Source organism: Schistocerca serialis, chromosome 9 (assembly GCF_023864345.2).
Source record: "Schistocerca serialis cubense isolate TAMUIC-IGC-003099 chromosome 9, iqSchSeri2.2, whole genome shotgun sequence".
NCBI lineage: Eukaryota > Metazoa > Arthropoda > Insecta > Orthoptera > Acrididae > Schistocerca > Schistocerca serialis.
The window spans coordinates 215056863-215075893 of record NC_064646.1 but is presented as its reverse complement, the minus strand read 5'-3'; the positions used below and the strand labels follow the sequence as shown (position 1 = coordinate 215075893).

The 19031-nt window shown below is 43.1% G+C and overlaps 1 protein-coding gene across 4 annotated transcripts in view; it reads right to left on the bottom strand.

Annotated features, from left to right (window-relative positions):
- The window catches only part of LOC126419820 (small G protein signaling modulator 1-like), a 275459-nt gene that overhangs the window by 203920 nt on the left and 52508 nt on the right, over positions 1–19031 (bottom strand). For all 4 annotated transcript variants that reach the window (XM_050087048.1, XM_050087049.1, XM_050087050.1 and 1 more), the window contains exons 8-9: positions 12014–12154; positions 1548–1672 (exon numbers count right to left, since the gene is read on the bottom strand). In XM_050087048.1, coding sequence (XP_049943005.1) covers positions 1548–1672; positions 12014–12154 — 266 coding nt within the window. The remainder of the gene's footprint in view (positions 1–1547; positions 1673–12013; positions 12155–19031) is intronic.

Genomic DNA, 19031 nt, shown 5'->3' with positions numbered 1-19031 from the left:
TCTGACGCTACTCCCATCAGTAGAGGGTGACAACACGTTGTTACCTCAACATTCAAAGTTTTAAAAATTGTATGGTGATAACTTTCAGTTGTTTGAGATATTTTTTTATGTACTTCTTGTCAAATTTAGTTCTTGGAGCAAGACATGTTTTTGGGACCCACTGAGCCAGTTATATCAAGAATGGCAATTTCAGAATCTTGTCCCCTCTTTGTCAAATTTTTGTGGACACCTACAGTTGGCTGTGGCTGTGCAGAAAGCACTAGCTATCCTAAATTTTCCAGTGCCCCTTGAATGAAAACTGGTGAGTGCTACATTCCTTACAATCCTCACTGTTTTTGATTGAGGATTATTGTGGAAGCTACGGGAGTACAACAGCCACGCCATTTCTGGATTAAATTGATATATTCCTCCAACAGTAACAGCTCCAAAGCCAATACTGCAATAAATCAGACCTAAAGCTATCAAGCACACTCCAATAAAAGGTTTCCTGGTGTGCACCTGAGTTGTATTAAATGATGCAGTGTTCCTCAACAGACCATCTTACCTTCCAGACAGTTACTTTCATGCTTGTATTCCCTGAAGTAACAAATAAGCAAAACTGTGTTGAAGAAGAATTTCAAACCACCACATGCAATCATTCAAGATTACAAATTTGCTTTTAGAAATTGCTTGAAACAATACAGACAGTGTACTGTAACACTCCCATTTTAACTCTACATCCATCAGTCACAATACCATGCATAGTTGTTTTTGTAATAGCTGCATTTTGTTGAACCATGCAACAATAGTTTACATGAGACTGGATGCAGCTCTAATGCCTTTCTTGGAAGTATAACAACAGAGCAAAACATCATTCTCAGAAGTCTGATGTGATACCAACACACACAAATTCAACTGCTAATCAGAAAAATAATGTACAGTCTTTTGCTGTAATTAAACAAGCAGTATTCACAATGGCCTTCACTTAACCAGCAAGTTTTCAAATAATCACTGATCCTAAATTACCAACAACTTAAATTCCATTTTCACTTTTTTTACTGCTTTAACTTTTAAAGTACTGTGACCCAAAACTGTCTGAATCCTGCACTTTACTTTCACCTGTGCAAACGAAAAGGATCTTTTATAATGTATTTAATAGTGAATTGCACCCACTAATGCATCTTGTTACAATTGTGTCACATGAAGCACTGGTTCTGGAAACAAGAGTTACATGCATTGTGCATGGCAAACCTGTCTGACAAACTGCCTTATGTACTACGTGTGCACGCAGATCCAAGTTTTTGCTTGAATTCAAAACTAAGAATCTAAGTTACATTCACAATGTGAGCTAGCAATGGAGCAGAAACATATAAGAGACACAGCAGCATGATGCATACTGGTGTAAAAGCACAAACATATGAATGTAAATTTTACTAATACCACAACTGTGGACCTTTCCTGATCTGTACCGTGTACATTAGATTCTTTGTTATTTGTAAACTAAAATTTGTTAGTGGATCAGTATTCACCAATAAATGACGATGATGATGATGATGATGATGACATACCTTTTATCAGAAATGTCTGATTCAGAATATCCATTCATCAACTGGTTAGGGGTCCATTTTATGGTAAGAGAACTTGCAGTTTGATGTAATGACAAGTATCCAGGCAGAGGTTCAGTCCGGTCTTTCTGGAAATCAAAATAATCAATAAGGTCATCATGACTAAGGAGCTTTAAAGCACATTCATTTTTAAACCTACTTCATGCAACCACTTTCACAATGACTGACAACTAGGCAACAAATGTGTAGCTCATAAATACGCTTATTGTAACTAATATTAAGAAAACACTATGACCTAAAACAACTATTTCAAAGAGTCGACATTAGTACAGCAAAGAGTCAAATACATGGGTACACATGTATTCAATAACCTGCCAGAGTATACTGAACGTAGATAATGTGGCGGAGTTTAAGACTGAATTAAAGAACTTTCTGTTGGGTAACTCCTCCGCTTTCACTGACGAATATCTTCACAAAAATTCTCAATGTTTAAGGCTATTTTAGAATTACAACTGGCACTCCATTGCTATTGTCTTTTGTAATGATAAGTTGTTTCATTGTACACGTCTTAAATTAAGTAATATGTGCAAATTTTGATTTGTTTCCACATCCTACAGAAACCTCGATGCAAGATCCATGGAATACAACTAATGTCATGGCAGTACGCAAACACACTGAAATAATTATATTTCTAAATATCACATTTGGAACAAATACTTTAGAGTGCTAGTAAAAATTTTACACTACACAAAACACACACACACACACACACACACACACACACCTCTATATTCTAGCATACACATTTTCACAGTTCTACCCATTTGCCTTCATCTCACACTTTACATTAATTTCTCTCATATTCTTCCACCAGTCCCAAACACATTAACTATCTTGCTTGTTCCTTATCATTCCCTTTCACTAACATTTCTATCTTACAGCCTATTATCACGTTTACCATTTTTGCTCTTACCTAAGCTCCAACTTGTTCCCATACTTCTACAATTGTGTCAATGTGCTGCTGTGGGAGAGGAAGAATTGGGGAAAAGTGGCTGATGGCTAGGAGGCGGAGGAGGTGGCAGGTGCAGAGGATAAGAATGTGTGAGGGAGAGGCAGCACACACATGGGACAGGAATGTGTGAGGGAGAGGCAGCACACACATGGGACAGGAATGTGACAAGAGCACCAGCACTGTTGAGTTCATGCAGTGCAGAATAACAATGACGTGGAGGAGTGGATTGGGAGGGGGAAACAGGATGGAGAAATGGGACTCCAGGGAAGAGGGTGTGGGTGCAGGGTGAGAAGTTTGGGTCCTGGGACAGAGGCAAAGGTGAATGACAGTTAGGCATGGAAGACTGCAATGCTGTCTGTTACCATTATCTAAACACTTAACATGACCACAGCAGCAACAGCTGTGCCATTCAGCATTAATGCTCTTTATATATTAGACACTAAAGTGTAGTACTGAATTTGTTTTGCAATATTGTGGTATTCCACAATTATTAAATTCATACAGCAGGACAAAAATTTACTCCATAGTTAACAGCTAGTTTCATATGCAATTTAGTATCACACTTTTTACTATGACAAGAATGTTGCTTACGTTATTGTTCGTGTTCGATCAAAGTTATATGAGTATTTATTGGTTAGCCACAGCATAAATAACGTGTTATCAGTACTTCCAGTCAATATCTTAAGACTGTATATTGACTTTTACCATGCACCTAAACTGACCTGCACACTGCTTCCTATTTACACATGGAACTATGCTTAATGACAGTACTAAAATGATGAGGTCTCACATCTCTCTTTCTGTCAGGCCACAATTAAAAGATTTGTCATGTAATCTCTGTTCATATTTAACTGTCTTTCTAGCTCCCTCAGTAATTTAACTTCTTGCGGTATACAATTGTGTCAACAGTAACCTTTACAATATCCAAATTGCCATATACCATTAATGACTACCACTCATGTATCACTTCATGATCCTCTTTTACTACTTTTCACTTTTGATGCTTCACTTAAAAATTCAAAAAAACTTCCATGTGCAGATAAACATGTCCTCTATTCACAATACTTCTCATATTTTCAACTTAACTAATATTAGCTCAATTAGAATAACTTATTCCACTCCTGGGGCATTGTCCGACAATCACTACAGGCCACTTGTAAACCAACTGATGCCTCCCAAATGTCTCCCAAGCATGTACAGTCCAATTACTGGTGCAAAACTGCTCTGCCTGGCATCTACTAGAAGGCAACTGATATATTAATCACCAGAAGAAGGTTTTGATTTTTAACAAGGGTATCGATAATGGTGCCCTTGCAAACTGATCAACAAGACTTTGAAACTTATCTGAGCTTTTTATCTGTTGGCTAATTCTTTCTGCTTTTAATCTCCAGACTTATCTGCTAAACTGGTATTTGCACTGCTTGTAGAGTTCTTTATATAACACTGAGTTGGTCAGACAGTGCATGCTACACCTTTGCAATTTTTTTTTCAGCCCCGTTTCAACATCCAACGGCATGAAAATTTAAGAATATGTTCCGTTTATTTTTTACCCCTGTGGTAGTCGTAACTAATTACCAAGATTCCTGACTTAAATCATGTCTTAGTACAACAATGTTGTTTGCAGACAATATAGTCTTGTACTGAAAATTTTTCTTGGTTTCAATTTGATACTACACTTTAGTACTAATGTCTGACTTAAATGACGTGAGAGGCATCCATTTATAGTGTCTGCTGAGATGATGTGGTCATAATTTATTATAATGTCAACTATTGCACTTCTGTGTTTGTTAACATTCTTGTGAGAGCTAGTCCAAGTAGATCTTTAGCCCATAAGATATTATATAATCTGTAAAAAGTTTGATTTCCTGACAGGCTTGTACAGTGTTGATATTCAGATCTCAGAGTAAGGTGAGTTAGTAAACTTGACAGTAATTTACTCATAATTCGAGAAAGTGATTTAGGGAGGTATCAGAATTTCCTGTACAACAAACAAAGAAACAGAGCCAAATACAGGTTTGACCATTGCAATTTTGAGTCCCTGTCAACACCCAGAATACTTTTTTTGTGGGGTTATAAGATCACTTTTCCCTCAAGTAAATGGCAACAAAACTACTTTCACAAAACTGCTGAGACCTATATGGTCACTTGTTGACATATTGCACCACCAGCAAAGGAAGGTGAATCTTCGACAATGCCAGGAGCTTGTGCTGGCAAAACATCAGAAAAAAATCATTAAACATAGGCCAAAGATGCCGAGACAAAAGTCAGGCATTATGTCATCAGCTATATTATGAAATTTTGCCAGGTTATAATCTTATCATTCATTATTTCACAATAGCAGAGATGCTAAGTAGCAGATAGGCACAACAAAAAGACTGTCAGAAAGTGAGCTTTTGGCCAAAAAGATCTGTTTTGGAAAAACACACACACACACACACACACACACACACACCTCTTACACACATGACCACAGTCTGCAGCTGCTAAGGCCAGACTCATGAGTGTGGCCTCAGGAGCCAGAGACTGTGGTCACATGTGTGTGAGTTGCATGTGCATGTTTTTGGTTTCTGATGCAGGTCTTGTTGGCCAAAATCTCACTTTCTGGCAGTCTTTTTGTTGTGCCTATCTGGCACTCAGCTCTCCACTATATGGTGAGTAGCAACTATCCTTTCCATAATATTGTTACATTGTTACATTTTCCATTGTTTGAATGATATCTACTGATTTTTGGTGTTTTGTAATAGCAACAAATGTGGAACAAATCCTGCAATAAATGCTTCAATCAAATTTTTTTGTCTAATTCTTCTACTTTATAATACAAAAATTGTAGAATTTTTCACTTCGTATCCTCATACACTCAGTTTTACAATGAAAATCAGCTGAGAAACAAAGCACATGATGAAAACAAATCACAACAGTCATGTTACAACCACAATTGTCAGCCACAGAATTATTTGACAAGGATGAACAGAGAGGTCAGAAAGTGTGACCAAGATTGTTCTCTGCCTGGTTATTGCTATGGTAGCTGTCCTGTAAACAACTGTCGACCACTTTGTCGCAAGAGTGTTTTTGTGAAGGAATCAAACAAATAAATCCATAGCTGAGGCCAAGAGATGGAAACCCAAATCATTTAATTTTTTTGACACATAAGAAGAACTACACAATACTGAGTGCATTTGTAGCCAGCTTCTTTATTCCTTATAATGTCTTTATTGGGTCAGGGCACCATTGTTTACATCGTAAGGGTATTTAACATTTCTTTTAATGAGGATAAACAATTTGAACAGTTAATGACATCAGCAGTATTTTAGATATGCACTAAAATCTTGACTTCATCTTTAAAAAGTTTACAGCTCAGTGCTTTTGGAAAGTTTAAAGATAAAGTAGAACAGCTAGTAGACTCCACAAAGAATAATTTGGCTGGTAGATGTGCAATAGGCAGGGCATGCAGAGAGAGAGCAGTAGTGGTGGGGGCTGTGGACAGGCATTGTAGGGGAAATGCCAAGTGGTGGAGGGAAAGTGTCATTCTACACATTTTTTGTAAATTTTGAATGGAGCCCCTCCACACCCATACCTGCATGGTGACCATCCAAAAAAATCTACTGTCACGTTTGCTTTGCTTAATATCTAAAAAAAAAATCTACTGCAAATGCAACAAAAGCAGTGATTTATTTTCGCCTCGATTTTTAACCATTTGTAACTTTCAGAGAAGCACCACGGGTGGAAAATTTTGAGTAAAATCTACATTTCTCTAACTGCAGTGCTAAAATTTGCTTCATTTGCCAAGACACAGCAGGCTTCACACAATGTCACCTCACTAATAAATTGTGCAAGCACAACTGCATGAGAATTCTGAAACCATAGTTTATTAGATTTATTAACTGAGGAAAAGTAAGGTCAATACCCTATGAAAAAGCATATCCTCGGTACAAAAAATGAACATTTAATGACTTCACTTACACTGTTCCAAAACCCATAGCATTTCTCATTTCACCAGCTATTGATGGCCTGTAAAAATTACATTCTTTTGTTGAAAAATTCTGTCATTAGTGGACTAACACAGTAGATAATGAGGTTTTACTTAACAAACATATAACAAAAGACTCTCCTCTTTGCATGCTTTCATTTGCCAAAATCTCATTTCAGTATCTCAAACGGTTTATGAAACATGAGGAATGTTGTGGATATTTCTTTCTGGCTTTATCACTGGTGCATTCAATCACAAACATGATTGGTGGCAGACTGAGACCTCCACCCATGTCTGATGAAAAATTCAATATCAACAATGTACAATGAATGTAAAGACAGATTGCTACTTACTATAAAGAAGACACATCAAGTTGCAGGCAACCAAAATTAAAAGACGCTCACAAAAGCTTTCCATCAATAACATGCATGTGCGCACACACACACACACACACACACACACACACACACACAGCAAGCACATTTCCCGCACACACGACTGCCAACTCTAGCATCTCAGCCCAGAAACCAACTATCACGTGGGATGCAAGCAGCAATTTAAATTTGGGGGGAGGGGGGGGGGGATAGTAGTGTAACGGCTGAGAAAGGGACAAATGCTGTCTTGTGGAGTGTGCAGGGACTAGACTGCCAACAGGTGCAGAATCAGTAAGTTGTGCGGCAGGGAGGTGGGAAAAAACGGAGCAAAAAAAGGAGAAGGTAGATTCATTAGCAGACCATTGCAAATAAACAGGATGGGGGATGAGAATGGACAGTGGAGGGTGTGGGGACAGTATGTAGGTTGAGGCTGGAATAGTTACTGGAGCAGCAAATGTGTTGTAAGATATGTAAGTATGTGTACAACTATGTTAAGATATGCAGAAACAAGCAGTGATATGGACAAATACGTAAAAATGAGCAAAAATACATGGAACTGCATGAGCCACATAAAAATGTGAACAAATATGTTAAAAATGTACAGAAACATGGGCGAAAAGAAACAATGAGGTATGGGAGTGCACGCACGTGTGTGTGTGTGTGTGTGTGTGTGTGTGTGTGTGTGTGTGTGTGTGTGTGTGTGCGCACTGCGATTAGTGAAGGGCGTCAAGGAGGTGTGGGGTTAGGTTAAGGATCAGAAGTTCATGTGGCTCGGGCAGGTGTAGAAAAAAAAATGACGGATGAAGTGGAATCAACGGAATAAATATAACTACTGGAGGAAAGAATCTGGGAGCATCAGGCCTTCACAGATAGGCATTATCCTCCAGACATAGTCTACAAACAGATCTCCCATGCCCTTTCCCCTCACACCCCCAATCCTCCTCCCATCACCCCCAAGAATCAACCACAAAGGAGTGTCCCCTTATCGCCCAGTACCAGCCCGGACTGGAACAACTGAACAACGTCCTTCACCAGGACTCTGATTACCTATCATCACACCCTGAAATGAGGGCACTATACCTGAGATACATCTCACCCCTCCTACCTTCCTAAAGTGATGTTCTGTAGCCCACCCGACCTCCACAACATCCTAGTCCATCCCTATGCTGCTCCCAGTCTCAACCCTTGGCCACAAGGATTATATCCCTGTGGCAGACCCAGGAGCAAAACCTGCCCAATTCACACACCCACTTCCTGTCACATGTTTATCCTACGCCACCAGGAGGCGGATCACATGTGAAAGCAGCCATGTCATTTACCAGCTTTGCTGCAATCACTGCACAGCTTTTTATATTGGTATGACTACCAACCAGATGTCCACCAGGATGAATGGCCACCACCAAACTGCGTCCAAGAGCAAAGTAGACCACCCTGTGGTGCAACATGCAGCTGAGCATAAAACATTTGATTTCAATGGTTGCTTCACTACCCGAACTGCCTGGATCCTTCCCTCCGCTACCCACTTTTCTGAACTGCGCATATGGGAGTTATCCTTACAACATGTTCTCCACTCCCATAATTATCCCGACCTCAACCTATGGTAACATACTTTCCCCACACCCTCCACCCAACAGTTTCCACCCCCTCTGTCCTATCATCTCTTCCTCATTCTCATCATCTCCATCTACATCTACATGATTACTCTGCAATTCACATTTAAGTGCTTGGCAGAGGGTTCATCGAACCACAATCATACTATCTCTCTACCATTCCACTCCCGAACAGCGCGCAGGAAAAGCGAACATCTAAACCTTTCTGTTCGAGCTCTGATTTCTCTTTTTTATTTTGATGATCATTCCTACCTATGTACGTTGGGCTCAACAAAATATTTTCGCATTCGTAAGAGAAAGTTGGTGACTGAAATTTCGTAAATAGATCTCGCCGCGACGAAAAACGTCTTTGCTTTAATGACTTCCATCCCAACTCGCATATCATGTCTGTCACACTCTCTCCCGTATTACGTGATAATACAAAACAAGCTGCCCTTTTTTGCACCCTTTCGATGTCCTCCGTCAATCCCACCTGGTAAGGATCCCACACGGCACAGCAATATTCTAACAGAGGATGAACGAGTGTAGTGTAAGCTGTCTCTTTAGTGGACTTGTTGCATCTTCTAAGTGTCCTGCCAGTGAAACGCAACCTTTGGCTCGCCTTCCCCACAATATTATCTATGTGGTCTTTCCAACTGAAGTTGTTCGTGATTTTAACACCCAGGTACTTAGTTGAATTGACAGCATTGAGAATTGTACTATTTATCGAGTAATCGAATTCCAACGGATTTCTTTTGGAACACATGTGGATCACCTCACACTTTTCGTTATTTGGCGTCAACTGCCACCTGCCACACCATACAGCAATCTTCTCTAAATCGCTTTGCAACTGATACTGGTCTTCGGATGACCTTACTAGACGGTAAATTACAGCATCATCTGCGAACAACCTAAGAGAACTGCTCAGATTGTCACCCAAGGTCATTTATATAGATCAGGAACAGCAAAGGTCCCAGGACACTTCCCTGGGTAACACCTGATATCACTTCAGTTTTACTCGATGATTTGCCGTCTATTACTATGAACTGCGACCTTCCTGACAGGAAATCATGAATCCAGTCACACAACTGAGACAATACCCCATAGGCCCGCAGCTTGATTAGAAGTCGCCTGTGAGGAACGGTGTCAAAAGCTTTCCGGAAATCCAGAAATACGGAATCAACCTGAGATCCCCTGTCGATAGCGGCCGTTACTTTGTGCGAATAAATAGCTAGCTGCGTTGCACAAGAACGATGTTTACTGAAACCATGCTGATTACGTATCAATAGATTGTTCCCTTCGAGGTGATTCATAATGTTTGAATACAGTATATACTCCAAAACCCTACTGCAAACCTACGTCAATGATATAGGTCTGTAGTTTGATGGATTACTCCTACTACCCTTCTTAAACACTGGTGCGACCCACGCAATTTTCCAATCTGTAGGTACAGATCTACCAGTGAGCGAGCGGTTGTATATGATTGCTAAGTAGGGAGCTATTGTATCAGCATAATCTGAAAGGAACCTAATTGGTATACAATTTGGACATGAAGACTTGCCCGTATCAAGCAATTTGAGTTGCTTCGCAACCATTAAGGTATCTTTTTTGAGTTGCTTCGCAACCCCTAAGGTATCTACTTCTAAGAAACTCATGCTAGCAGCTGTTCGTGTTTCAATTTCTGGAATATTCCATTCGTCTTCCCTGGTGAAGGAATTTCGGAAAACAGCGTTCAATAACTCCGCTTTAACGGCACAGTCGTAGGTAACAGTACCATTGGCACTGCGCAGCGAAGGTATTGACTGCGTCTTGCTGCTTGTGTACTTTACATACGACCAGAATTTCTTCGGATTTTCTACCAAATTTCGAGACAATGTTTCGTTGTGGAACATATTAAAGGCATCTTGCATTGAAGTCCGTGCCAAATTTCGCGCGTCTGTAAATTTTAGCTTATCTTCAGGATTTCTCGTACTTCTGAACTTCGCATGCTTTTTCCATTGCCTCTGCAACAGCGTTCAGACCTGTTTTGTGTACCATGGGGGATCAGTTCCATCTCTTACCAATTTATGAGGTATGAATCTCTCAATTGCTGTTGCTACTATATCGTTGAATTTGAGCCACATCTCGTCTACATTTGCATAGTTTGCTCGGAAGGAATAGAGATTGTTTCTTAGGAAGGCTTCTAGTGACATTTTATCCACTTTTCTAAATACAATTATTTTGCATTTGTTTCTGGTGGATTTGGAAGAAACGGTATTTAGCCTAGCAACAACGACCTTGTGATCACTAATCCCTGTATCAGTCATGATGCTCTCTATTAGCTCTGGATTGTTTGTGGCTAAGAGGTCAAGTGTGTTTTCGCAACCATTTACAATTCGCGGAGGTTCGTGGATTAACTGCTCGAAATAATTTTCGGAGAAAGCATTTAGGACAATCTTGGAAGATGTTTTCTGCCTACCACCAGTTCTGAACAAGTATTTTTGCCAACATGTTGAGGGAAGGTTGAAGTCCCCACCAACTATAACCGTATGAGTGGGGTATTTATTTGTTACGAGACTCAAATTTTCTCTGAACTGTTCAGCAACTATATCATCAGAGTCTGGGGGTCGGTAGAAGGAGCCAATTATTAACTTAGTTCAGCTGTTAAGTATAACCTCCACCCATACCAATTCGCACGGAGTATCTACTTCGACTTCACTACAAGATAAACCACTACTGACAGACACGAACAGTCCACCACCAATTCTGCCTAATCTATCTTTCCTGAACACCGCCTGAGACCCACTCTGTTTATTTGCGGCCCTCTGCAATGCGTCCTCATATCTTTCCCCACTCCTCTCCTTTTTCGCTCCTTTTTTTCCCCCACGTAACCCGCCCCACAACCTCCTGCCACTACACCTGTTGGCAGGCAGGTCTCTGCACACTCCACCAGACAGTGTTTGTCTCTCTCCTCATCCGTACACTACTATCCATTCCCCTTCCCCACCCACTTCAGATTGCTGCTTGGATCTCTCGTGATAGATGCATTCCAGCCTGAGATGGTGTCTTATTTCAATGGAAATATCACAATAACTATAACCATTAACAAAATGATGGGCTCATCCTGAAGCTGGCATCTGAAAGCTTTAAGTAAGGCCAAAATGAAATTCTTTTACTGAATAGTTTCTATAAAAACTTTTGAGAAAAACTGAAGAGCATGCACCTTGATTCTGTGTCATCACAGCACATCATCAACTGGCTGCAAGTGGGAAAACAATGTCAGCCTTCCCTTCCGAACAAACAAATGAATTCTCCCCAGCACTAAGGATGAAAACTGAATACTGCGCATCGGCCATCACATCCTGCACAGATTCTGTATAGTGGTTTTCACAACTTTCAAGAATGTGTTGAACATCAGAAAAGGCGTTCCTAATAAAAGCTGAAACTATAGTGACACTGAAAGTTTAATGAGTACAGTTTACTTATATCATCAACTACAGGTTAACTTTTAGTTTTTTTACCAAATATAAAATTTTAATTATACTTACAGGAAGAACAAGAACATTATTTTTCCCATAAAGTAGAGTGGCTCGACTGTTCTGGTGCAGGCTTTCAACATAATCCTTTGCTGAGAGCGGTAGTGCCCGTACACATTCCTCAGACCCTACCGCATGTAAACTTCGACCAAACTGTTAAACATACAATAACAATAAATTTTAATTATCAGCAAACATAGGGAAATATTTAGAGATTGGAAAGCAACTTTAAACAGATTGCTAAAGCAGATAGCAATCCATCCATCCTAAAAATAGTATATACAGGGTGTTACAAAAAGGTACGGTCGAACTTTCAGGAAACATTCCTCACACACAAAGAAAGAAAATATATTATGTGGACATGTGTCCGGAAACACTTACTTTCCATGTTACAGCTCATTTTATTACTTCTCTCCAAATCACATTAATCATGGAATGGAAACACACAGCAACAGAACGTACCAGCATGACTTCAAACACTTTGTTACAGGAAATGTTCAAAATGTCCTCCGTTAGCAAGGATACATGCATCCACCCTCTGTCGCATGGAATCCCTGATGCTCTGATGCAGCCCTGGAGAATGGCATATTGTATCATAGCCGTCCACAATATGAGCATGAAGAGTCTCTATATTTGGTACCGGGGTTGCGTAGACAAGAGCTTTCAAATGCCCCCATAAATGAAAGTCAAGAGGGTTGAGGTCAGGAGAGCGTGGAGGCCATGGAATTGGTCGGCCTCTACCGATCCATCGGTCACCAAATCTGTTGTTGAGAAGCGTACAAACACTTCAACTGAAATGTGCAGGAGCTCTATCGTGCATGAACCACATGTTGTGTCATACTTGTAAAGGAACATGTTCTAGCAGCACAGGTAGAGTATCCCGTATGACATCATGATAACGTGCTCCACTGAGCGTAGGTGGAAGAACATGGGGCCCAATCAAGACATCACCAACAATGTCTGCCCAAACATTGACATAAAATCTGTGTTGATGACGTGACTGCACAATTGCGTGCGGATTCTCGTCAGCCCTCACATGTTGATTGTGAAAATTTACAATTTGATCACGGAATGAAGCCTCATCTGTAAAGAGAACATTTGCACTGAAATGAGGATTGACACATTGTTGGATGAACCATTCGCAGAAGTGTACCTGTGGAGGCCAATCAGCTGCTGATAGTGCCTGCACACGCTGTACATGGTATGGAAACAACTGGTTCTCCCGTAGCACTCTCCATACAGCGACGTGGTCAACGTTACCTTGTACAGCAGCAACTTCTCAGATGCTGACATTAGGCTTATCGTCAACTGCACGAAAAATTGCCTTGTCCATTGCAGGTGTCCTCGTCGTTCTAGGTCTTCCCAAGTCGCGAGTCATGTGCTGGAATGTTCCATGCTCCCTAAGACGCCGATCAATTGCTTCGAACGTCTTCCTGTCGGGACACCTTCGTTCTGGAAATCTGTCTCAATACAAATGTACTGCGCCACGGCTATTGCCCCGTGCTAATCCATACATCAAATGGGCATCTGCCAACTCTGCATTTGTAAACATTGCACTGACTGCAAAACCACATTCGTGATGAACACTAACCTGTTGATGCTACATACTGATGTGCTTGATGCTAGTACTGTAGAGCAATGAGTCACATGTCAACACAAGCACCGAATTCAACATTAACTTCCTTCAATTGGGCCAACTGGCTGTGAATCGAGGAAGTACAGTACATACTGATGAAACTAAAATGAGCTCTAACATGGAAATTAAGCGTTTCCAGACACATGTCCACATAACATCTTTTCTTTATTTGTGTGTGAGGAATGTTCCCTGAAAGTTGGGCCGTACCATTTTGTAACACCCTGTATTTCGCAACAAGATAATGCAATAGAACTGCATGCTGTCTTTTGTGGACAGTACTGTGGATGACCCAGACAGTAAACAACTACCTTCATGTGATCAATTTGACCATTGGGCATTTGTTACAAATTATAGTACAAATCCCCATCCCCCTCCTGCCACTGAGGTGTGCAAAGGAGGTGGACAACAGAGCACCCTGAATGGAATTTAGATCAGTGGCATCTGGTTCTGTTTACCAGTGAGTAAAGGTTTTGTGCGAGACCTAATGATAAGCTCCGAAGAGTTCAGAGGCAGCTAGGTACCAATAAATGTCTCAGGCATGCAGTTTCAAACAGCAGAGGGGTGGTCTGTTGTGTTTTCAGCCAGTATCAGTTATAAACACTGAATAACTCTCACCAGTGTCGAGGGTAATTTGAGGGCTCTGCCATGCTGGAGCAAGATCATCCAACATGTTGTCCAACCCTAGACTCAACATTTCAGCGATGGATTCATCTTTCAAGAAAATATGCCTGAGCACATGGTGCTAAATGGAATGATTTGTGGTATCTGCTGACATGAATCTTGCAACCTTACCTGATGGTGAGTGCACAACATGTGAGATGGATCATCCACACTGTGGTTTGGTTGAACACCTTTGCTTTGAGCCCTACAGTAATTCAATAAATAATATGCCAACCTATGAACAGTCAATTAACAATTTGAAGCAGATTTAATTATGTAAAACATCAAGTAATCTGTGAATGATTCATTTGTAAAAGGATGTATCCTGGCATAGGTTGCCCTCAATTCAGAGTTCAATTTTATTTCAGTCAGATCACATCCCTCTAATTGGTGGCTGTACAGAGGCTAATATTCACAGTTAATAAATGATTTTTCTTGTAAAGCAGTGCAAGGATACTGTGGTGTCACTGCCAGACACCACACTTGCTAGGTGGTAGCTTTAAATCGGCCGCGGTCCATTAGTACATGTCGGACCCGCATGTCGCCACTGTCAGTGATCGCAGACCGAGCACCACCACACGGCAGGTCTCGAGAGACTTACTAGCACTCGCCCCAGTTGTACGACTACACGGACGAAGCATCGCTCATTAGCCAAGCAGCTAGTTAGCATAGCCTTCAGCTAAGTCAATGGCTACGACCTAGCAAGGCGCCATTAGCATTACACTGCATTTATCTAGAGAGAGTCTCACTTGTATCATCAGGAACGCTGTATACAAATGATGGATTAAAGTTAAGTATTCCAGCAGCTACGTACTTTTCTTTATAGCATTCATTACGTATCCTGTTTCAGACCTAACGCCAGCCGGCGGGAGTTAGCGCGTGCATCTTGGCCGCCTCTTTCACTTAGTGTGCGTAGTTGGTTGGTTGGTTGGTTTTGGAGACAGCGTGGTCATCGGTCTCATCGGATTAGGGAAGGATTGGGAAGGAAGTCAGCCGTGCCCTTTCAGAGGAACCATCCCGGCATTTGCCTGGAGTGATTTAGGGAAATCACGGAAAACCTAAATCAGGATGGCCAGACGCGGGATTGAACCGTCGTCCTCCCGAATGCGAGTCCAGTGTCTAACCACTGCGCCACCCCGCTCGGTGGTGTGCGTAGTGTTGGCAAGTCTGCCGACACTACATAATTTGGCGACGAGTCTCAAAAGAGGATTTAGCGTTCGTATTGTCCTAATTTACTTGTGTCATGGCTTCGCCACAATCTCCAGATGTACTGTCCGAATTTTATCGCTTGCAGAATCAGCAGACGCAGGCCTTATTGGATGCCCTTGGACAGCTCGTCCAGGGTCAACGTGCCATGCAAACTGATGCGGCAGCCGCCGCTTCACCGCTACCGCAGCCACAACATGCTGTTGCACCCCCGTTCCGGCCATTTGATGCGGCCCAGGAAAGATGGACGGAGTGGTCACGCCAATTTGGATTTCATCTCGCCGCCTACAGAATTCAAGGTAACGAGCGGCAGCCTCATTTATTGGCGTGTGTAGGGGTGCAGACGTACTGTGTGATAGTGAAATAATTTCCCCGACGCGACGTAGCAACTCTGTCCTACGACGAAATTTTGTCTGCTTTAGACGCCTATTCTTTCGTACAAAATGTACGGCCGGTCAGACTAATAGGGAGTGGGTTGCAACATTGCAAGGCCTTACTCGGGATTATGCTTTTGAGTGTGAATGTGGACTCCCTTATTCAGATACTATGGTACGTGATGCAATAGCACAGAACGTTTCTGATGTTCCTATACGGGAACAGATTTTGAAACTAGTCAATCCCTCCCTTCAACAAGTGATAGACATACTGGATAGGCAAGACACACTTGACTTTGCTCAGGATTCATTTGCAACTTCGCGAGCCATGTGTCACATTAACCGGCCCGCCGGGCGTGCTGCACGGAACGGTAAACAACCCTCGCGCATGTCCGCGCAGCTACCGCTACGCTCTAAACCAGGTGTGCCGCGCCAGCATGCAAATGCAGTGCAATCATGCCTGCGGTGTGCAACTAGACATTCGCGTGACAATTGCCCGTCACACCAAGCTATTTGCTTTTTCTGTAATAAGAAAGGACATGTTCAAAGTGTTTGCCAGAAAAAGCTCAGATCAGACAATCACAACCATTCCAGGCCCTTTGCTTCGCGCCAGAATCGAACCAAGAATACTCGGGCTCGTAAACCTTCGCCCATGGACATTCATGTAGTTAATTCCACTCCGCCCAGTGCCACTTTCTCTCACGGTGACTGTGTTCGTCCCACAAATACTGTGCATCGACATCGCCGGAAATCGCGTCAAGTCGCAAGTGCTTCTGTACCAGTGTCAGTTCAAATTGCACGCGACAGTCGCTCTTGTCGTCAGCAGGACAATAAACTTTTTGTCGACTTGCACTTTCATGGCCACGTGATACCATTCCAGCTCGATACCGGAGCTGCAGTTTCTCTGATCAACAAAGACACGTACAACCAACTGGGTACTCCTCCGTTGCATGCCGCAAATGTTCAGCTAACTACATATTCAGGACAGCATATCCCTGTATTACGACAGTGCAGCCTTCTTGCAACATATAAGGGACAAACAAAACTTGTGTCATTTTACGTTCTTCGTTCTTCTTCAGCAGTGAACTTGTTTGGTTTAGATTTATTTCAATTGTTTATCTTGTCAATAGGCAATCAGGTACTATCAGTGAACCAGTCTGTGCCTTCAGACAGTGTTTCTCGTCTATGTGAGGATAGAGCATTCGATTCTTCCGAACTTGCTTGCATGTTCATTGATTCGGAAACCGATGACGTGGTTGAATCGTTTCCGATCGATTTTCGTCGTGTAGCTACAGCCACAGCTGCTGACCCTGTCCTTGCTACCGTTTTGCGTTTTGTTGCTACGCAATGGCCTTTGTCAAAGTCTCGGATCGAGGATCCGTTGGTTTGCCGATTTTTTGCCCACAAGGAGAGACTTTTTGTTCGACGTGGTGTTTTGTTGTTGCATTCTGATAATGATCGGTCCAGAGTCGTGGTCCCACGTTCGTTACAGTCCTCTGTCTTACGGCTTCTTCACCAAGGACATTGGGGTATAGTGCGAACGGAACAACTTGCTCGTCAGCACTGTACTTTGTTCGGAATCGATGCTGCGATTACGAATATGTGGTCTTCTTGCATGGCGTATGCCGAACAACAATCCGCATCACCGCGGAACTTCTTTGCATGGCCAAAAGCCACTTCCCCTTGGCAACGCTTGCACATAGATTTTGCTGGTCCATTCTGGAATGCTCGATGGTTGGTTGTGGTCGATTCTTTCAGTAATTTCCCTTTTGTTGTCCGGATGTCTTCCACGACGTCATCTGCCACCATCCAAGCGTTATCCGCTATCTTTTGCATTGAAGGTCTTCCACAGACTATTGTTTCTGACAATGGCCCACAATTTATGTCCGCAGAATTTCAGTCATTCTGCAAGGCCAATGGTATTCAACATCTGACGTGCGCGCCGTTTTCGCCTCAGTCAAACGGTGCCACTGAACGATTGGTCCGGACTTTCAAGTCACAGATGTTTAAGTTGAAAGAGTCGCATTCTCGGGAGGACGCATTGTTGCTCTTTTTGTCCTCGTATCACTCTCAGCCCCGAGATGGTCGCTCGCTGGCTGAGTTGCTCCGTGGTCGTCCTCATCTAACCTTGATGTCTTTGCTGCATCCGCCGCATCAGGTTCCTGTGCAGCGGCAGACTCCTGCTTTTGCTCCAGGCGACGTTGTATTCTATCGCAACTATCGCGGTTCACGGCGTTGGCTCGCAGGGCGCATTCTTCGCTGCCTCGTGCCTCGGCCTCGCGATGTATTTGGTTTTGGAGGCCTCTGGTGAGGTGCGTTGGCATCTCAATCAGCTGCGCCTCTGTCGTCGCCTGGGTTCTGCCGCTCCCCGTCTGCTTTCAGCGACGGTGCCGTCCGGTCAGCGCCCTGGGGACCCATCTACTGGCTCGCCCCATCCCCAGGTGTTACCGACACTACCTTCCATTTTGCCCCATGGCGACGCGCCGCCGCCGCCGCCGCCGCCGCCGCCGCCGCCGCCTGTTCTCCCGCCGGCGCCGCCCACAGTGGACGCTTCGCTGCAACCGCCAAGCGCCTCCCTGGGTCACGCACCGCCGATTGCTTCCCGTGACCAGCTGTCCTCCGCCATGGAACTCTTGCCCGCTCCGGACCACATGGCGTCTTCACGCGTCGGGTACCCCGACGCAATGGAGGTCAACCCTTCGGCCCCTCCTGTCTCTTTACGGGCGCATACACCGCATGTTGGCATGCACCCTGGACTAGGTTTTCAGGCGTTTCCTATCTCCCCTCGGACCGAATGGCCGGGTGCGGGTGGCACAGCCTCGCCTGTTGTTAGGCTCCCCACCTCATCGCATACGCCAACATGGGCGGAAGCCTTATAACACGACCGTTCGCCGATTTGCGAGGGGAGGAATGTGGTGTCACCGCCAGACACCACACTTGCTAGGTGGTAGCTTTAAATCGGCCGCGGTCCATTAGTACATGTCGGACCCGCGTGTCGCCACTGTCAGTGATCGCAGACCGAGCGCCACCACATGGCAGGGCTCGAGAGACTTACTAGCACTTGCCCCAGTTGTACGGACGACTTTGCTAGCGACTACACAGACGAAGCATCGCTCATTAGCCGAGCAGCTAGTTAGCATAGCCTTCAGCTAAG